Source organism: Vicia villosa, unplaced genomic scaffold (assembly GCF_029867415.1).
Source record: "Vicia villosa cultivar HV-30 ecotype Madison, WI unplaced genomic scaffold, Vvil1.0 ctg.000790F_1_1, whole genome shotgun sequence".
Taxonomy (NCBI): domain Eukaryota; kingdom Viridiplantae; phylum Streptophyta; class Magnoliopsida; order Fabales; family Fabaceae; genus Vicia; species Vicia villosa.
In genome coordinates this window covers 171,806-194,413 of record NW_026705350.1, presented here as the reverse complement: position 1 = coordinate 194,413, position 22,608 = coordinate 171,806, and the positions used below count along the sequence as shown (strand labels likewise).

The window sequence follows — 22,608 nt, the reverse complement described above, 5'->3', positions numbered from 1 at the left end:
TTGTTCAATATTTAACGGATTTTGTAGTTTATGGTTTTAGTTTGTCAAAATTCTTATGTTCACGAAGGAAAGCTGTAGAACTAAAAATTAAGAGTCAAACTAGTGGCACAATGTTTAACAGGAAAACACTTTAAAAATATGAACTAAAATTTGAAATTTTAAGAAAGTCATCCTTTTAATTAAGGTTTGATTGTAATTTTAGATGCAATCGTTTTGGGATTTTCAAATAGTCCACACTACTTAGTGCCAAATTATAATAAACCCATTATAATAAACCCACCTCTAATCCTAGTAAGATCTCATAAGGAAGAAAAAAGTCCAAACAACAATACAATGTCCCTTGGTAAAACCACTACTCTACATAGCCATACTCTACATAGCCAGTGAGAGATCAAATACCAAATATTTTCTGCCACACTGCAAGTGAGAAACATGTCAAATACAAACTAAATAAGGCTGATTCACAATCCATAAGAGATATCAATAGGGTCAAGAATAACACATATCTTAAACAAGTTATACTTATAGGAGATCTTATTTTGGAGAAGTTGATAGGAGAACACAACCACTTTAGACGGTGCTCAGCTACCAAATTGAGGTCAAAACATCATTCAACTCTATAGAAGAAGTATCAGTTGAAACCTGAGCCTTAAACAAAGCACTATGGAAAAAGAAACATAATAGGTGTCATCCTCCCCATTGAGTCAACGTCACCTATCGTTATCCAAAGAAAGGATAGTCCATTGGATATCTAGAAGAAGGCCAACAACCAAATCCAACTCATAGTTAAAGAGGGATCTCCTCTGCTAGAAATCCCAAATCACGGCCCCGTTAATCAACCTACCAATCTCTCAAACTTTACCCTTTTTTCTCATTAGAGAGAAGTTATATTCTATGGAAAGTAAATCTTAGAGGAAGTATCAGTTGAAGCTTGAGCCTTAAACAAAGCACTATAGAAAAAGAAACGTAATAGGTGTCATCCTTCCCAAAGAGTCAACGTCACCTATCGTTATCCAAAGAAAGGATAGTCAATTGGATATCTAGAAGAAGGTCAACAACCAAATCCAACTCATAGTTAAAGAGGGATCTCCTCTGCTAGAAATCCCAAATCACGACTCCGTTAATCAACCTACCAATCTCTCAAGCTTTCCCCTTTTTTCTCATTAGAGAGAAGTTATATTCTATGGAAAATTGGAAAGTAAATCTTAGAGGAACACCTCATCCACCCAAGAATCCTCCAAAAAAGAATTAAGCAAACCATATCCCCCCTTACGACGCAAGCCCCTATAAAACTGAAAGAGAGCATTAGGGTTTATTTTGTTTTGTGATCGAGCATCGACAATATCAAAGCGAGGTTCAATTTCTTCCAAATTCTTAGATTAATCACTCTAACTTCTTTTTTCACGCTTGAATAACTGATTTAGATTAATCTTATTGCTTATGAAGTTTAAATGTATAATGCATGAATAAATGAAATGGAATGAATAAGGTGACTAAAAGTTCAAAAGGAAAGTTTTGGGGCATGACACAGACCAAGTAACAGGCTAGGTAACATTCAAGTTAAAAGACTAGGTAACGGACCAGGTAACATAGCAGATAACATACAAGGTAACAGACCAAGTAACATACCAAGTCAAGAACCAATGATCGAAAAGTTAAACTTTTTGACTTCTGATAATACAGATGAAATGATGATGCACGGTGACAAACTTATGACTTTTTTTATCAATAGATGAATGAATGTACGAAATGGGCAATAGACACAATTAGGGTACGACACAACCCACGCTTTCTCTATCAGAATCATGTTGGCTCTGCAACCTTCTCTTGGAGCTTCATTTTCCTATTTCATAGGTTACTCTTGTGTATTGTGACAATGTTAGTGCTATCTATCTATCCGACAATCATATCCTGCATTAGCGTGTAAAACACATTAAGATGGACATTCACTTTGTTCGAAAGAAGGCCGCTCGTGGTCAACCCTGTGTTCTTTATGTTCCATCTCGACACCAAATTGATGATATCTTCACCAAAAGCCTCCCTAGAGACCTCTTTGATGATTTTCGGACCAGTCTAAGTGTCCGTGAACCTCTCGCTTCAACTACGGTAGTGTGATATGTATTTATTTGTTAAGGAATATTTGTATATAAGTCTCAAATCGACAATAACATGTAATGGACTATAAATATTTCTATATATATATATATATATATATATATATATATATATATATATATATATATATATTACAGTCTCCGTATTGCCATTCTCATACGGATAATCTCAATATTTCTCAGTATCATATATATACAACTTGTTAAGGCGTCTGACAAAAGCGAGATTAACAACAAACTCAATACTCTATGACCATACAAAAAGAAGATCTTATATCTTCATCCAAAATATTAAGGTATTAGGTAAGTAGACAAAATATTAAGGCATTACAAGCTAGACAAATGACATATGTAAATAAAAACATGAGCACAATTATATCATCTAATATTGAAGTAAAGAATTGTATTTTATAATCAATCAGCCCTTTTAAATTTTGTCTTAAAATAAATAAATCATAATATTCATATCTTGTATGCAAACATAAGCAAAGTCGTCTCAAACTTTTGAGAGACCCTGTGTAAGAAGTTGAAGCTGTCTTCATTTGCATTGTGAAAATTTATTAAGAGACTTTATTTAAGCATAATTAGTAGTGAAATATATAAATGGAGGCACTTTTTTAGCATAGCTTAAACATGAAAAAATGTGAGACCACGTACTGTAGATCGCCTTAAACACTCTTAAAGACGACGCTAGAAATAAGTGTGCGTGCATAACTTTGACAATGTTTTTAATTCTTCCATTAATTTTTACATAATTGAACTAAGTTATATTCTTCACCGGAGTTCTATTTGAATATGAGCTTTATGTTGGATATACTTATATGATTTTAATTTTTAATTAGATTAGATGATAAAACCTTATTAATTTAAATTATGTATTTGTATATAAGCGAGTTTATCAATCCAAAACAATAAGTACAGTCAAATATAAAAAAAACAAATACAAACTATCAAGTATCATCACATCATCGTTTAAAACAACCACGGTAGATATTGTATTGTTGAACTTTGGGACCAAATATAACCACATCAATAGGATTTTGAGAGTATCTATTAATTCCTCCGCCCAAATCAAGTGAATTACTTGAAAAAATTGTGTTAAAATTATTTTTTTAATTTTTACTACAATGTTAATTTTTTTACCATTTAAATAAAATTAGTTGATTATTTTTAATTTAATATTTTTTACTTCGCAATAATAAATAACGGCAAATACATGGATAAAATATAAAATAATCATAGTATAGATCTATATGTCAAAAATATAAAATAATTTTTTATATTCAATAAAGTACCAAAAAAATGTTTGATTTAACGCGTGGCAATTTAATGGGCCGGGTTTGAAAGCCCATGCTATTCAAAGTGAGAATGATTTTAAAACCCTAGTCTGAGAACAAAGAGCCATATATAAAACTGAAAGAGAGCATTAGGGTTTGTTTCGTTCTGTGATCGAGCAGCCACAATGTCGAAGCGAGGTACAATTTCATTTTCTGATTCTCATATCAATCACTCTAATTTCTCTTCACTTCTGAATCATTGATTAACTTCTTTCCACGCTTGAATAACTGATTTCGATTTCGAATTGTTTCTCAGGTCGCGGAGGTTCCGCGGGTAACAAGTTCAGGATGTCACTCGGTCTGCCGGTGGCTGCGACGGTGAACTGCGCTGATAACACCGGAGCTAAGAATCTTTACATCATTTCCGTCAAAGGTATCAAGGGAAGATTGAACCGTTTGCCATCTGCTTGCGTTGGTGACATGGTTATGGCTACCGTGAAGAAGGGAAAGCCAGATCTCCGTAAGAAGGTGCTGCCGGCCGTTATCGTTCGTCAGCGCAAACCATGGCGCCGAAAGGACGGTGTTTTCATGTACTTCGAAGGTATTTCAGATTTTTCGAATTTCTCCCCAAACTCGTTGTTGATATTGATTTGTATGTTAGTAAATTGTTTATGATTTTGTTTGGTTTGGTTTGTTTTGTAGATAATGCTGGTGTGATTGTGAATCCTAAGGGTGAAATGAAAGGTATTAATTATATACTTTAATAGTTTTTGTTTTAGTTTAGGTTATTTACTGATAATTATTTGAGCTTAATAGTTGATCAGATTATTATTAATCTGTCAGTTAATTATTGATATTAGGGTATTTGTTCTTGGATTTAATATTGTGTTGTTTAAACTATAGGTTCTGCAATTACTGGTCCAATTGGGAAGGAGTGTGCTGATCTGTGGCCCAGGATTGCAAGTGCTGCTAATGCTATTGTTTAAGTTGAATTTTCTAGTATTCAAAAAGATTTTGTTTCTGCCATTTGGTGTTGTTTTAGGTTGAATATTATTCTAAGTGACTGAAGCTCTTTAATTCTCTGTAATGAGAAGTGTTTTGAAGATATTAATGCTTAGTTATAAGAGTTGTTTGGTTTTATGCTTTGTTTTTATTTATTGTGCATGTGCTTGCTTTTGTTTTTCGTGAAATGGATTTTACTATGCCGTCAATGAATTCTTTGAATTCAAGCTGATTCTCAAATCTGAAATGGATTTTACAATGTTGTAAGTGAAATTTTGAATTCAAGCTGATTCTCAAGTGTTCGTTGATATCTCGATTGACCTTTAATTTTTTGTTGTCATTGAAAATCTGAAACAAACATTCTAATAGTTATGATGATATTAATTCTTAGTATAACTATAAGAATTTGTTTTTATGAATGTGTTTTTATTTGTTGTGTGGTTTGGTATGTGCATTCTTTTGAAAATTTTGTTTTGCAATGTATTGAAGCTGCACCTAAGTGCTCATTGATATAATCTATTGACCATTATTTTGTTTTTGGTCATTAGAAATATGTAACATTCTAGTAGTGTTGACAAAAACATTTTAGTGGTTTGTTATTTGATTCACCTAGTTATGTATGCATTATTTATTGGTAAGGAGTACCAGTCCTCAACTAAACTCCAGGGTTCCAGAGTGTTTATGTTATTTATTTTCAAATAATACCAATACCAATTTTTATCATTTATCTTGCCATTTCTCACGCATTGGAAGATTTTCTAAAGCTTAATAGCTGCTTGTTTGACCAATTTGATGTTTAGGTCTTGAAAAGCTTAAAAGAATGCTGGGTGGTCTTTGTTGGTTTTTCAATAACAAGCCTGTTTGGATGTCCGTTTTTTTTGTGGCTTATTGAATTAGTTTTTCAATTATAACGGTTATATAGCTAATTATATTACATTGCAGTCTGCTATATTTTAGTTAAGGTTAAATGTTTTTAAACTTTTGTCTAAATCCTATGCAAAGAATTTGCATGCGTTTTTTTGGTGATTTTAAAGAAGTTAATACCTCAATTACATATTTCAAGTAACCTGATATTAGTTCCACATTTTGATGGTGAAAATCGTTTGTCAAATTGCTCTTCATAACGAATAATCCTGATTCATATTTTGTCTTGAGGGGAGCTCTATATTTGCATTTCTAAAAAAATTCTAGTTAAAAGACCTTTTTCAGAATTCGTTAGTCACCAATAGTTGTTTAGTATGCTATTTTGGGTGTATTATAACTTCATTATGATACATGTTTTGATAACCAGACACCAAAAAACATATTTTGAAAACTACACGCGGAAAAGCATAACCTATCAAAAATGTTTTTTATAAAATGCAAAATTGGTCAAAATAGTAACATTTAAAATGTTAATTAGATATTTTGTTTTTTTAGTGTCATTTAACGGTTATGATTTCATAAATAGTGTAAAACTGTTTTACACTATCAACGTATTTCTATTAAATCTTTGTTTTTTTATATATTAAAATTTTAAAATTACCTAAATAGAAAATTATTTCAAATGGTTTGTCATAAAAATCTTTATTGACATGCATCTTTTTTTAAAAATGTGACTTTGACTGATTTTAATTTTAATAACTTATTTATGTTAATTTATAAAAAATGAATTTAATTTTTTTTATTTTTTTAATTATAAAAAAAAACTAATTTTAAAGGTATAACAATTGAAATTTTAAATTAAGAATAAATACATCACATTTTAAAATACTATTTTTACTTTAGTTCAGTCATTCCCTCACTTATGAACCAAAAGAAAATAACATTGATTTCTTATCTGATTCCTTTGAAACTTTTAGTTAACGATAGCTTGCATTACACGTTTATGTTTGAGGGCCTAGAATCATCCAAGGAAATTAGCCAAAAAAAATGTATACAAAATAGTTGCTCATAAAGAAGACTCTTCCCAAAAGATGTTTGAACATCCTCTTGATGTAACATCACCATAGTGCAATTTTCAATCCCTACTCCATGTTGGGACACTACTAAACCATGTAAAGGTACCAAACTAACTTTTAATCACATGATACACTATTCATGATAATGCCTAACATCTACCACAGACCAAAATTCAACATCATATATTTGATCTCACCTTTGTGTGGTTGAGACTTGAAAACTCTCCTTTCATGTTTTCTTTAGTCCATTTTCTCATGATGCATTTCTAATACCAATCCATGTTCCAAGTTGACTTGTAGAGAAAACACTATAAAGTGAAAGTACCACAGTTTTATATCTCTCAAAGAGCACAATTCTTGAGAGTTTAGAGTAAAATGAGAGTTAGTCCTTTAGTGACACTTGGTAATGCTCAAAGAAGGAGGCAACTTGGTTGTTGTAAACATGCTTCAAGGGTTCTCAGGAAGCTGCTATACAAGCTGAAGAGTAGTTGGAAGCAAGGTATGAGACGTCATAGGAACATTCCACAATATAGCTATGATCTTCGTAGCTATTGTCTTAATTTCAGTGATGCTCTTGCAATCGATCAAACACTTTGTATCGATTGATGATCTTTCCTGTATTATTAATGAGTTGTATAGGTGTTTAATCTTTTTTTCTCCCTTTCATCTTATCATATTGTGATATTACTATTTCAAACTTGCTTTCCTTGCAATTTGATGGTAACATATGAATGATTAGATACATATGTAAAATTGATTATGTGTGGTTATTTAACTCTTGTTGCAATTCTATGGTCCTATGATAAATTATCTTGCAAGTTACACAATTGTAAATATCACTTTAGCTACTTAGCATTCAGTTATTTTTTTGATGATCATATGTAATTGCTTGGACAAATTTATATTCTTTTCTTCCTTTAAAAGTTTGTTTGGAATTCCTTTAATGAGACCTCTATATAACTAAAAATAAAATAAAATTTCACATGTATTTGATTTTTTGATTCTATATAAAAATTAATATAATTATTAATTTACCCTTAATTAATATATCTTATGTTTCCAATCATTTTTTAGGTAATATTACAACTATTTGATTTCCAATATTTTTTAGCTAATATTAAAACTATTAGAAATGATAATGAATTAAAGTTAAATTCCTCATAACTTGTTTTTATAATTCATTGGACATTACTCAAACATTTTATGTAGAGAAACTTGAGTTAGACTCCATAGTAGAATGAAGACATAGGCCGTTCCTTAATGTTACTAGGGTTCTCCTTTTCCAAACTAAACTTCATAAATTGTTTATGTCATATGTCTTGTATTATGCTACATTTCTTATTAATAGATTGACAATTGTCGTTTTGAAATTTAAAACATTTTTTTGAATTATTACTTAATCACCAACCTATATTTCATGATTTGAATTTTTTGAATGTATTTCTTATGCTTCAACCCTAACTCATGCTAGAACTAAATTGGGCCCTACGTCCATAAAATGCATATTCTTAGGCTACAAATATGGCACCAAAGAAAATATTGGGGGAATGTTAAATCTCACAAATGTTACTAGCATTTAAAGATGCATATCTCGAAAATGTACATTCAAACATTAGGGATGTTTTGAGATTTCTAAAGGTGTGATAGGCACACTAAAGATGGTATGAGCATTCCCTATATATTGTTTGACTTAGATAATAAATGAACCTCAATATCCATATACTTCTCTTTGCATTTGTATGCCTCATGAACATGTATCTTCTACAAATACTTTAATTCTAGTTTATTCTTTGATTTCGCTAAGTTATAGCCATAATATAAAAGTTCAACAACAAGAGACATTTGTTTTTTAGTTATCAATACTTAATTATTGAAACTGGAATTCCTTGCGTCGAAACAGGTTGTTCGACAGGAAGAAAATTGTGTCAAAAAATTAACAAGAATTTAAATGCAGTTTTGTTATGGATACTAATAATATTATTTATTTAATTCTTATATCTCTTAATTTCTTGCTTATAATAGACTTTTTATTTAACTCATTCTGAATTTGACTACGTTAAATTTTAAGTGTGAAAGTTGTGCTAAAATGTTTCACATCGATTACAAATAAAGGAAATGTTTGGTTTATAAGAGCGATAATCCATATCCCATTGTCTTAAAATTTTCGATAAATATGTAGTATCAAAGTTTCTTCATATCCATAGACGTTTCACTCATTAATATTTCCGAACTCATTGATTTACTTTTCAAGGGATGCTCCATAGTCACCAAATCTATTAATGACTCCTTCACTACAATTTTGATAAATGTTGACGATATCTTGCACATAATGACATACAAGAGAGCAATTCAATTAAGCATTTTCTCAACATCTCATTTAAAATCAAAGACTTAGGCAATTTCAAATATTTCTTGGAGCCAGAAGTGGCCAGACCCAAACTAAGAATCTACACTTTCCAATGAAAATATATTTTGGACCTTTTAACATAAACTGAGCACCTCAACTCTTAACTCGCCAACACCCTTAATTATAGACAAAACTTCTTCAAAATAAAGGCACCTCTCTATCCATTCCTATAGAAATCTCATAGGCAAACTGATTTACCTCACCACCACTTGATCTAGTATATGTGGTTCTATCCAACATCTTAGTAAACATATATTTTTGGTTTCTCACCACCGGTATAGTCCGGTTTGAGGGTCAGTTTTGGTATCAAGTAGTTCCCGATAATAAACATATATTATTTAGTTCATGATATATGTCATTCTATCCAACAATTTAGTTTGCAATAAGAAACGTACCTCTAAATTTATGTGCAATGCAATTAATGTTTAGTATTATTTTTTATTTTTTTAAATTATTGATTTGTAAATATTAATAGCCTGTTTAAAAATTATTTTCAAGAGTGTGTAGAACACGTGGAATAGGTTAGGCTTTATTTGAGTGGATGTTGCACTTTGAAAGGTTATGGCAAAGATTCCCGAATTTTCACACTCATGAGACCCTTTTGTCCACAATTTCTTATTATAAGAGACATGGTTTAGGGCAAGTGCCTAATGTCATATTTTTGTTTTGTTTTATCATACTTTAATGTCATATATATATATATATATATATATATATATATATATATATATATATATATATATATATATATATATATATATATATATATATATATATATATATATATATTTCATGATGAATATGACTAGGTGCCCACAAATTCCTTAGCTCATTATATTTAATTCACTTTTTCATATGAAAAAGCTTACATTGTTGTTTTCTAGTTGGAATTGGAATATTGTTTAGGCTATTTCAATTAGCACCGTTAGTTACTAGGGTGTGGAATAGGTTTAATTGATGAAACTTGGATCCAATTGACACAAAATTGACCTTTTGCATTTATGATTTTAAAAAAAAATCTACTTAATATAAAATTATTAAAAGTAATGAAAATAAAATTATTAAAATGATACAATTAAAAAATATTAATATTAAAATTTTATTTAATATAATCACTTGTAAGTAGGCATGACAACGGGGCGAGGCAGAAAAGGTTATTACCTCCCCTAAACTCAAATTTGAATTCTCAAACAATATTCATTCTCCACCCCAAACTCAAATAAGGATGAAGAATTAAAACTCAAACCCGACTCAAACGGGTTTGGATATCTCCACCACGCCACCATCCATTTAGTGAAATTATTATTTTTAACAGAAATATTTATTTATTTCAAAATCAGATTATATTATGAATAATAAAATAAAATAATTTCAAAAAATTCCTTGCATACATTTTAAATATTTTAAATAATAAATACAATCCAAAACATCAAAACGTTGTCACATATTTAATATGTTAAATTATAAAAGAATAAAATAATATACATAATAAAACAAATGAAGCGGGTTTGAGGTAGGTACTAGTGTCCCTATTATCCGAACTAAATAAAAAACTAAAGGTATTGTCAAATGAATTGGCGCCTCCATTTAAAAAATATTAGGTGCTGCAAATTCAAATTCGGCGATTGCTTGTTATGTAACTAAGGATGAGAATATATCATACCAACTAACAGGAGTCTACGACATAGATTACACAGGTCCATGCCAGGTCAGACTTAATTTAAATAAAAAATGCTTAGAATTTTTTACAAACTTATCTAGCTAAAAAGGTTAGGCCATAAGTCATAAAAAAAGTGTCTTAGAACTATCAAATCGGTCTATTTAAATAAAAAAATACTTTTATTATTATTATATTATATTTTGAACTTGAAATTAAAATACGAAAAAATAAAACTTTATTATCTTGAAAAACTTATGAAATTAAGTTGAAAAAAATATTATGAACAATGTCAAAAGTTGTTTTTATAAATTTTCTTAAATAAATATTATCACAAAATTTACTAATAAGTAAACTCAAATGAGTCAATGAAAACAAACGTTTAGTCTCATTGATCTTTTAGTTTGTTAGTTTATTTAACATTAATTGAATTACTTATTTACAAATGTTCAAATAAACGAGACTTTTAAGTAGACTATTATGCCAATCAGACATTCGAAAAGGCTACGCTCAGGCTTAAAAGTAAGCTTTTTGTTAGACTACATGCTAGACTTAGATTTTTTTTGAATATTTTAGTAGGTCAGACTCAAACTTGATAAAGTCTAACTTGACCCAGCCTATTTCCATCTTTAGGTGTAGCCAATTCAATTGACGGCCGCATATACTTCATAAAAGATGTCACTAATTGAATTTACGGTTCCATTTATACAATATCGTCAATTCAATTGACGATACCTCTTATGAAATACATGTGCATAAAATTTGAGAATCTCTAACCCCACCCCTTGGATCTCTCACCCACAATTGATTTGCCAAAATTGCCCCTCTGCTTTATATTTTGCGTGAAAATGTTTCGTAGATGCACATACAAAATATGTCCATAGGTGCATCTACGGAATATACCCAGAATCAGAAAACCAGAAAAACAACATTTGTAAGGAGAAAAACAACATTCATTGATTAAAACCGACATTACATCGTTAATTCCAATAGAAAATTAAATATTACATATCAATAGTCGGGTGGACAATTGCACATATCTAAGATTTGCTCGACCGTTCTTTGGACCGTTTCTACAAACTCGAGTGGGAATTTTTCTTCGAAACCTTAAAACATTCGCCACATCGCAAAAACATTCGCTCGGGTCTTGAGCTCAAAGTTGCTGTAAACGACGTTCCCTCCTTCGTCAGCTGAAGGTGAACAATACTCAAGCTTCACAACCTTCTGTATGTCACCGTAAAATAGGCAGTATTGGATTTCGTCAATGATGCTCTCGAGCGAGGTGTATTCGTGGAGTTTGATTGTCCGCCCGTGTGTTCTACCGTCAAAGTAGGAGACACTTGCGACATACCAATGGATGTTGTACTCATATTGAGATATTTTTGTGTTTGTGTGAAATAAAATATTAGAAACCCCAATTTTATAGAAGAACTAGGTGAATATGAACCACACATGTCCTCTCACAAAACTTTCCGCAGGTATATCTTCGGAAGGATCTAAGATATTTTGCTTTCCGTAAGACATCATCAGTCCACGCACAAACAAACTTCTCCTTCACCTTATCAAGAATGGTACTTTCAACATATTTCAATAAATCCGGATACTTTTCACACAATTTTCAAAATTGAATGACGGAATCGGCGTATAATTCTTTTGTCGAAGAACTTGCAATACGAGACCATGCATCCATTGTCTATTCAACAATAACACCGGGCTTCATCGATTTACCGCCTTCGGTCTCTACTTGTTTTGTCTCTACCGTGGGTTTAACCTTACTTATCACATCACATGCTATGTGATATCAACAAAGTAATGCATTAGAAGAAGGAAATATCTTTGCCACCGCATTCATCAAAGCGCTATCGCTGTCCATAAAAATTGCCTTAGGCATCTCGACTTGTTTATTCAAAAGTGACCGATACACCTCTAATGCCCACCTAAAATTATACTCTTTTTCACACTCCAAAAAAGCAAAACCAACGACGTATGTCTTCTCGGTGGATGTAACACCGACCATCTTAAATAATGGAAGTCGATACTTGTTGGTCTTGTAGGTAGAATCGAGAAGGAGCAATGTCGGGAAAGTGTTAAACAACTTTATCAAATTCAAACGAATCCATAAAATATCACGGACCGTAACCCCATCGTTACAAGTTCTGTACCGTGACACATATTCGTTATCATCCAACAATTTTAAGAGCTATTGCATCTCACTTCTATCTCCCCTACTCGCCTTGTTATTGCGGTACTGTTGATTATACACTTGCCTTATATTTGACAAGTTGTCGGGTTCCTTCCGTTTCAATGTGACAAGTATATTTTTCGGTTGGACAAGATTCAAGGACATGTCACTAATACATGTCTTCTCTTCCGGTTTAAACCGACATACACTAGGATGACGTTGTAACTTTGAGCACAAGTCATGGTTAGGCAAACCATAAATAATACTAAATCTCTACTTCTTGCTAGCCAACATGTAACTACAAATTTTAAATAGACACTTGCATTTCCTAGTACCTGTGTCGTCTCTTTTAAAATTCCTTAGAGGAGGATGGTATTTCCCGCTTCTTTCGCACAACATTGTTATGAAAGCGTTTCTTCTCGCCATACCATTATCCGATCTTCCTATAACCGCATCAAATTCAAGGTTAGTTGCATTCCTACGAATCCATATGAGCATGCTTTCACGATCATCAAACTCTTGCTTGTTATTAAAGTCATCGCCGACATCTACAGCCTTTGCAACTACCCCTTCAACACTCGGAGAAACATCGACTAAAGGAACTAATTCTCTTGAGATATTATCGGGGTGCACCACCTATTTGCAAACAATTACCAAAATAACACAAAATTACAACACTACTGAAAAAAACAACACAGACACGTTCCGTAGAAGCACCTCCGGAACGTGTTGATCTTCAACACTCCATAGATGTACCTACGGAAGCAACATAACTTTTTTTTTTATTAAAAAGTGATGCACAATGTGAGCAATGCAATGGACAAATATAAATATTTACCTGAAATTCAGTCTTCTCTTGCTCCCTTTGATTTGTTACATCAAAAAGTTGGAGTTTTGGAGTGAAAATTGGTATTGGAGAAGTAGGATTTTTAGGTTGTGGAGAGTGAGTGTTGATGAAGAAATGTAACAATTGTTGAGTGATCACGCTGGTTCAAAATATATCAAATACTTCCGTAGATGCATCTACGAAATATTCAGGTGTTAAGCCATTTCGTAAATGCACCTACGGAAAAATCTCTGAACTGAATAAAACTGTAATTCTTACCATCTTTTGCCAATTTTAAATACATTCGTAGATGTATTTACAAAAAAAACAGTTTTTTTAAAACAAATACTTTCAAATTTACAATTACGAAAGCAAGAAACATAATTAGAATTTTGCATGTGACAAAGAGAAATTCTCTAAAATTTTCACTTGTAGAGGGTGAGAGTAACTTTTTATATTTTACCTATTGAGGTAAATGAAAGAACATTTTCCCTAATCATATGGCGCAAACCAAACCAATCCTTACGTGCACACCGTTAAGATTAAGATATTTTCATCTCTTTTTTCTGTTGCAAACCAATCGCTGACGAGTGTTTCGTAACCGAGAGTATCTTCACGCGCTCCTTTGGGGCGTTGGATTGAATATGAAGTGGCCATTTCCTCCATAACCAATAGAGGTGCTAACCGCATCCGTTCGTCACCGTTCACTCCCACAAATCCAATCAACTTCGCTTCGCCGGCGACGGAATTCTCAATTCTACAACTTCCCGTCGAATCTCCATCTTTCAGGTAACAATTCGATTATTCACCACACAATCGATTTTGTGAAACTTTCCGTTGCTATTCTATTCCCTTTGCTTCTGTTTCCCCTTTTTCGTGGATGCTTCTTGTCGATTTCTTGCGTTTTTTTTTGTCTTTTTAGTGTTTTTTATTGCTATTTGACGTTTAATTCAATCGAATTTGAGTATTTTAATTTTGCATGTTTTTAGGTTTATATCATGTGAAGGTTTGATCATGGAGTGTGAATTTGTTTCTCATGTTTTTTTTTTTTTTTTAATTTTAAATTTTAGTTTTTTGTATGTTTATTTATTTTTCTGAGAGTTACAAGCTAAGGATAAGTAGTTATTGTCAGTTCTATGTATTAGTGAAGCTTGGTGTTTACTGTTTAGGTGGGAGATAACTTGTTTTCTGATTAGCCTTTTGCAGTTTTTGTGTTGTTTTTTGTAAATTATATACATGTAGTTAGAAATTTCGATAGTGATATCGATTGTGAATGGGGAAATTCTTCTTTGTTTTGATGGCTGCGGTTTTTTTAGATTTTGGTTTATATTGCATGATGATAGTGATGAACAATATTCAGGTTGTGTGTTATCAATATCATAATGGGTTTTGGTGACTTTGGGGTGCCAAAGTCACCTTAACTTTGTGTCTCTTTCACACTAAAAAGACTCTCATTCTGTTTCCCTGTTTTTAAATTTTTAATTTTTTACTTTCTCTTTCATAAAAAATAACTAAAATCACCCAAAGTCACTGAATCCTTCTCCAAGGATCATCGGACATGATACTAAGAATTTCTCTAGTCCTCTTCTTTAACATTTCATGTTGTGATGCTTAGGTGCCGTGCATTTATTTTATGTTATCATTATTTTGAAAGCTGTAACATTCTGGAGATGCCGAGTTATTCTTGTATCGCGTATCAAAGTGCTGTAACTTATTATGCTAAGTATAAGTGTACAAATGCAAACTAGTACTCTGTAGTCTGTAGCCCATTAACTCAATGTGAGTCTTCATTTTTAAATAAATGCATAACTGTGGACATTATGATGTTTTTCATATATCTGACTGTGCTTACCACTTATGTGAACTAAAGAAATTGTTACATATCTCTAAACCGAAACTGCAATGAATGGCACTGTATATCTACCTTATATGCATGAAACTTTGAGGCTTGTGACCAACAACTAAAGGGGTTTTAAGTTTTTACAACACTAACATGTTCATTCTATCACGTTTAACCTTCTATTTAAGCTTGCCATTCTATTTATATAAGTTTTACTTTCATGACGGGATTTTATGATCTTCTGAAGCAACATTCTCACAAGTGAGTTTCTTTCTTTTGGTTAGCTTTTGATATTTAAGACTAAACAGCCAATTTTCTTTTTCAAGTGTGCAGCTTGATGTCAACTTGTCTGATTTGGGTATCTAGAATAAAAAGAAACCTCTGTAGTATTTTGCTGGTGAGCATTACCATCTGAGAAATCGCGAATCTCAGATTTTATCAGTTGACTAGACAGCTGATACCTTTACCTTTTTCAATTAACAACTTAGGAAAATAATGGAAGCTCGTCCTGCTTTCTCAATTGAAAGATCAAGTTCCCAGCAGCTGAATAACATAGGAATGTCTGGAGCTCTTCCTTCATCGATGTCTATCCATCCAACACCTCTAGACGAGACATACCCCAGATTATCTGATTCGCAGCAAGCTTTTATGGAAAAAGATCTTAAGACAAGAACCTTTACTCATGCAAGTCATATAAGTTCCAGTGGAGCAGTTGGGCATATGTTTTCATCTTCCCCTGGATATTCAACAGACCTTCATCACTCATCCCTTTCACCTCATGAAAAATCCTCTAGAAATGCTCAATTTATTGTACAGCCATTGAGTAGTGTGACTCCAGTGCCATTACCGTATTCTTCAAATAATGGACCAGTACCTTCTACCACATCAACACATTATTCCAATGGAAACAGTGCTTCATGGCATGCAGATTCCCTGCCTAGCTTTCTTGATTTCTCAGCGAATGCCTCAATTAATAATAATCCATTAGAGAATAGTGACTGCAATATTATGGCTACTGAGGAGTTTTCTAAGCGAAATGATTGGCAGGAGTGGGCTGACCAGCTAATCAGTGACGACGATACTTTGACTTCTAATTGGAATGATATTCTTGCTGATAATATTCAAGATCTTGAGCCAAAGGTTACAGTTTTCATTACTCAAATTCGTATTAGCTTGCAGAGTAAATGATTAGCAATTTATTTAAGGAACATGTTGGGAACTCATTTTGTTTCTTTAGGCGGTGGATCCCATTTCAAAGTCATCTTCACAGTTTTCAGCAGGACACCAATCCCAAGGCCATCAACAACTTCCAGCTATATCTGGAGAAAACCATGTTGGTGTTGCTCCATCTTCCTCAGCAAATTCTGCATCTGCCAAGCCACGGATGCGTTGGACTCCTGAGCTTCACGAGGCATTTGTGGAGGCTGTCAGCCAACTTGGTGGAAGTGAAAGTATGTCCATAGCTCTTTCACACTCCCAAGTATTGTCTTAATTGGTTAAACTTCTGCCTCAATTATTTTATTTTTATTTTTTTTGCAGGAGCTACCCCTAAGGGTGTGCTGAAGCTCATGAAAGTTGAAGGACTAACTATATATCATGTTAAAAGCCACTTACAAGTATGTTCCTTTTGTCTTATTTTTCAAGGTTTGTCTCCTTGAATGCTTATATTCAAATATCTTGCTCCGTGAAATGCAGAAATACAGGACTGCTAGATATAGACCAGAGTCATCTGAAGGTACATAAGTATAGTATATTATATGCGCCTTCTTGCACAAAGGAAAAAATGTCTGAAGAAAACAAATAACCAAATATAGGCCTTAGGATGAGGAGTCCATTGGCTATTAAATAACTTATTTTATAGTAAGAACAATGATCTGCAAAATTTACAGTAGAATTAAAAGCTTTTACCAAGCAGATGGTTCTTGTCAAATTTCCTTTTAATTGGATACTTGCTTTGTTCCATATCGAGAAACATGGAATTTATGTCAAGTATGCTTTTCGAATATACGGATGTAAAAGTCACCTATGTAAGAAGTTGTTGAATGATGCAACTCTATAACGTCTTAATTTGTTGTCTATGGCTCTTAACCCTTTGTTTGCAATATTTTGGTTATCTGTTTTCTTCAGACATTTTCCCCTTTCTTTGTCCCTCCCCCGTGCTCATGTTAGAGGAAACCATTTAAGATGCAATTTTCCACGAAATTTTTCTTACATTCTGTGTAATTAGTTGTGATACCGCTAAATTTAACCTTTTTATATAAAGTCCAAAGAGAATCAAAGAATTTTAAATTTTCTAAATAAATTAAGTACTAATTGCAACTTCCTTTATTGTAATATTTTAATTAGATTTGCAGATTGGAGATATTATGAGACCTAACTGTGAACTCTGTTATTGACCTGGTTTTTCTGCATTTGATGTCTATAAGTAGTGTGTCTTTATTATCTTTATTGAAATAGAGTAATGCTCCTTCTTTGCATGATCACATGATGTACAATTTGTTGAATACTGTTGGCAGGAGCTGGAGAGAAAAAACTAAGCCCCATTGACGATATTTCATCTCTAGATTTAAAAACGTAAGTAAACTATCCACTTTTATTTGAAGTTAACATCTTTTTTTGTTATGTATTGTTGTATTTTAAGGACTATTGATACATCAATTTTTTAGACAACTTTTTGGTTCTCTAATATGACTCTGCTAATACAAATATTCTCCACATTTTAAATATTTGAATTTGACTTCTTTAAAGGGGGAGATGTATTTTACAGGGTAAAATGCAGAGTGATAACTGTTGATTAGAAATCAATAAGAGGTTGTGATAAAATATGTGTATGTATAAAAATACAATGATGTTGTCAAAAATCTCTACCATTAATTTTCTAATCAACAGTTATAATTTGGCAATAGTAGGTAAAATATTTGGTTGTTGTTGTGGGTTAGAGGAGTAAATTGCACATTTGCACCCCACTTTAGAGGAGTCAAATCCTAAATATTATATATGTTGCTCCTGAGCTTTTACCAACATCCAATCTAATCAGTCTAAAGGTAAAGGAGAATATCCCTTTTGAAACTTGAAATTTGAATAAACATTTTCCATTCATCATTGATGTCGGCCATTTGTTTTGTTTAGAGGGAAAAAGTTGCATGGCCAATTATCCTGGCTACTAATTTCATTCTAGAGATTGACATTAAGTCACCAATGCACACAACACTGTCATGTAAACATGCATGGAGATTAGTGGTATAAATTTATCTCATCTGCTGGCATTATGAAAGATACTGAGAGTATCAAGATTTACAGAAAGAAAATAGGAAATTTTACCCACTATCTTTCAACTCTGGATCAGTGGGTATCCAGGGTCAAGAAGAAAACCATCTTACAATGGTATCTTCTAGAAGAATTCAAGAGCCTGAACTGTGACATCTCGAATCTAATAATGAACTAACTGCCTTCTCTTACATTCTATGTCTCTATTTATAAAGGGATGACTAGTTAACTACTCTAACAGCCTGTTGATAGAGCCTGCTCTAACTTAAAACGTATGACTAATTCATTGGCCAATCTGATGTGTCCTTTCCTAGTTAAGGTCTATTCTTAGTAATTATGCATATATGCATATATCGTCTCATAAGCTGATAAGATAACAGATTCTTAGTAATTATGCATATATCATCTCAAAATCTGATAAGATAACAGACAAACAAAAATTATGGATATCTTCAAGATTGAATATTATGAATAAAATGCTAGAAAAGTAGGATTTTAAGATAATCCATCAATATAGTCTGCAGCAAGTTCTCAGTTGTATGGATCAGGAAGGTACTTCTTTAGAGAAATGCATTAGTGCAGATTCAATATTTAATGTCTCTATGTAAGCTTTTGGTCATATTTCATATACATCCATGCACAGTGATTGGTATGCTGACTTTACCTTTGCATCGTTGACAGTGGTATTGAGATAACAGAAGCTCTACGACTGCAAATGGAGGTTCAGAAGCGGTTGCACGAACAGCTTGAGGTTTGAATTTTATTCTTTTTTTGTGAATTTCCTTATGATATGTTCATTTTATTGTTAAAAGATTAGAAGTGTGATTTGAAGACACTTGTAAGCAAGCTCTATTTCTGTTGCGATTGCCATGACTTTAGAAATTCATCATCTATAACTTAATGGGATTAGTACGATAAACTTTTTTTAGGATTTACTAGGATTTGTGCTTCAATTGGTGCTTATGAATTCAAGGAAATTGGAATGTAACTTGCCTATAAAAGTAGTTAAAATTATTCACTATTTCTCTCATTTTCTGTTCTTTTGTTCATTTTTTAATAAAAAATGGATAGTGGTCTAAATAGAGTGTCTTAATGGTATGATTATGCCCTCTATGGCCCATATTAAGTGATATTTATGGTATATTTGGCGTATGAGGAAGTTGAAGGAAAGATAGTGTGAGGATAGAAGGCACGCAAATCAAAAAAATGTTCCACCGTTTGGTTTATCATGGTTTAATGGAACACTGAAAAAGGATGGAAAGTTGTGTGGGACCTACCTAAAATATATTTCCCTCCACTATTGAGCGGAAAGGGAAGGAAGTGCATGGATGCTATATTTTTTCCTCCTTTATCCATATTATATAATATACAAACAAGTATAAACTAAAATTACATATAAATATTTATATTAATAAATACGTATCAGGAAAAATATAAATATTTATTTAAAATGTATCCATATTATATAATATACAAACAAGTATAAAGTATAAACTAAAATTACATATAAATATTTATATTAATAAATACGTATCAGGAAAAATATAAATATTTATTTAAAATGTATATATAAATATTTAATAAACTAATATTAATGCATTTGCATATAAATATGAGTATAATATATAATAATAAATATATAACTTACTGTATTTTATTATCAGGATATTTTCTATCATCTTATTTTCCTCTTACTTTAGAATCTGGAAAAGCAATAAATAAGTCAACGGGTGTAACAACTTTTCTAAATTATCCTTATTAACTATTGTTATAATAGTTGCCATGCCTAGAGTTAGGTTCGAACCCAGGTCCTCTTGTTAAGCTTGAAGAGATCCCTTACCATCTCATCCAAATGCTTTTGGGTAAAGTAGAATGATTTGAGAGCGATGCACATGGCATTTGTGTGGAGGCAAAATTGAGAAATAAAATAATGGTTCATTTGAAAAAGTAAAACATTACTTAATCTGGTAGCATCTTCACAAATTAATCTATCATAAGTTTAACATGCATTGCAAAAATTAAATGTGAACATCTATGCAGTCATTAGATTAGTTTTGTGTATCATCGTAGATACTTGTGGTACCTTTTACGAAAGGAAGAATTCATTAAGAAATAAAAAATAAAAAACAGGAGGATCGGGAATCCTCCAAAATCTACAAGGTAAGCAGCAGTTGAAGGGAAAAAAAGATCAACCCGAAATAGAAAACTAGCCCCTTTGCAAATATGATTCAGAATCACCTTAAAATCACATGGGGAGACCCGCAGAGAGGCTATAAAACCAAGCCTCCATACAAAAAAAAAGGATAATGACAACCTTTTAGCCTGGCTACTCCCAAAAACTTCATATCCTGTAAATCAGGTGGACACATTCAACAGTCTCAGAATTTACTCCAAAGTTGACAAGCTACCTCACAAAGCAAAAGTAGGTGATGTTAATTCTCTCTGTGTACTTGTCCATTGAAATTTGATTGTTTATCTTTGCTGTGGAGTATGAATTAGAAATCAGATACTAACCATTTAGAAAACATGTTAATATATAGGTGATGCCCGTTTCTTGATTTGTAAAAGAAGAGAATTATCTATCCTGTTTAAGATGAATTTTGCAAAAGATCTAAGACTTGAATTGAGTACTTCTTTTCTCCTCTTGAAATCCAAAGATTTTTGGTTATATTGATTAGAATTATGTTGTTTCTTCTTGGGTCATGGAACTAATTTCAGGAATATTATTTGACATGTACCTTTATGCATATGGCATTTAGGGTTATGTTGTTTCTGTCATATCACATACATGAACTGTCCAAGGCATTTCACAGTTTTCCCATATAGTTGTCACGCCTTTTTCCGTGATCTTATACTCTCATTTTTGTGTTAGATTCAAAGAAATCTACAGTTGCGAATAGAAGAGCAGGGCAGGTACCTCCAGATGATGTTCGAGAAACAATGCAAATCTGGTGTTGAACCTTTTAAGGCATCATCGTCGGCCATTGAGAATCCATCAGGAGTGTCTCCTGACCCCATAAAAGATCCTTTTACCAAAAATGAATCAGAAGCATCTAAAACGGACCTTTGCAGGTCAGAATCTGATCAAGCTAATGGTAGTACCACAGTTGAGGATAGCTCGCCGGAAGCTGGTGGGAAACAGGATACCTTCAAAGCCCAAGCTTCTGAGGATCTTAAGCATAATGATAATGAAGATAGCCATCAAGCCTCTAAGCGGCCAAGGACAGATGAATAAACCTTATGTTCTGCTGAATCAGCATTGAACTGACAAGACAATACTGATTCATTTGAAATTTAATTTTAGCAAGGAAGACTTGATCGATTAATATCTAGAGCTTTATTAATGTGTTTCCCCGTCCTGTTGTGTTCAATGAGGACTTGTATGTTTACCTTTCATTTAGTTAAGTAAAAGTTTTGACAATGACATTCTTCGACACCCTATCTTATTTGGTACCCTGGTTAGGATGAGATTCTATTGTACAGTGCAGATAATGGCTACTACATCTTATCAGGATAGTATCTTATCAACTTCCTACAACCCAAATTTCAATGTTGGTATGTACTACATTTCTAATATGAACTGTTTGTTTTAACTGTACCAAGATTTTAAAAAAGGTACAATTTTAGTTCTTAAGTTAGTTTTCCCACCAATGATGGTGTGGAAGGCATACTATGAAGGGGGTTTGTGTTTTGAATTCACTTTCTTTTATTTGACTTTGGATTCCTTGCAGCAGCTGTTCTATTTATGTTTCTTTCTGTTGTGTTTTCCATAACACGTGTTAACTGGGTAAATAAAAAGTAGTATTTCTTGTCCATTTCTAATGCATGTTTGGTATTACTGGTGAGTCATCGTAATTTTTCAAAACTTAAGAAAGATGGTGGCTCAATATGATTCTGAGAAATCTGCAGTAATGCTAATTCTAAACATGCATAAGCAGATTTTGCACTCACAAGAGGGGTTTATAAAATTTAAAAAGAGACGGAGAGTAAATACTAATTACGCTTAACTATTTGAAGACTAAACCATTAAATTGCAGCATCATGAAAAGTAGTTCGAATGAGGGGTATAATGGCTTGGTTTCATAAGTAAATGTCA

At 32.3% G+C, this 22,608-nt stretch overlaps 2 protein-coding genes across 6 annotated transcripts; both read left to right on the top strand.

Moving 5' to 3' along the window:
* The first annotated feature begins 3,453 nt into the window (after positions 1-3,453).
* LOC131631214 (large ribosomal subunit protein uL14x/uL14z/uL14y) lies at positions 3,454-4,531 on the top strand. The gene is made up of 4 exons (XM_058902000.1): positions 3,454-3,589; positions 3,708-3,992; positions 4,094-4,135; positions 4,295-4,531. Exons 1-4 carry the CDS (start codon positions 3,577-3,579, stop codon positions 4,375-4,377), a joined length of 423 nt encoding a protein of 140 aa, XP_058757983.1. The 5' UTR covers positions 3,454-3,576; the 3' UTR covers positions 4,378-4,531.
* Positions 4,532-13,940: 9,409 nt separating this feature from the next.
* LOC131631213 (protein PHOSPHATE STARVATION RESPONSE 1-like) lies at positions 13,941-22,211 on the top strand. 5 transcript variants are annotated; one of them, XM_058901998.1, is made up of 9 exons: positions 13,941-14,194; positions 15,579-15,642; positions 15,734-16,385; positions 16,483-16,696; positions 16,785-16,861; positions 16,941-16,980; positions 17,762-17,819; positions 19,194-19,263; positions 21,385-22,211. In XM_058901998.1, the coding sequence occupies exons 3-9, from the start codon at positions 15,741-15,743 to the stop codon at positions 21,745-21,747; spliced, it is 1,467 nt and encodes a 488-aa protein (XP_058757981.1). In that variant the 5' UTR covers positions 13,941-14,194; positions 15,579-15,642; positions 15,734-15,740; the 3' UTR covers positions 21,748-22,211. The 5 variants fall into 5 exon arrangements, with proteins under 5 accessions (XP_058757981.1, XP_058757979.1, XP_058757982.1 ...); XM_058901996.1 differs by having other exon boundaries at positions 15,572-15,642; XM_058901999.1 differs by lacking the exon at positions 15,579-15,642.
* The last annotated feature ends 397 nt before the right edge of the window (positions 22,212-22,608 follow it).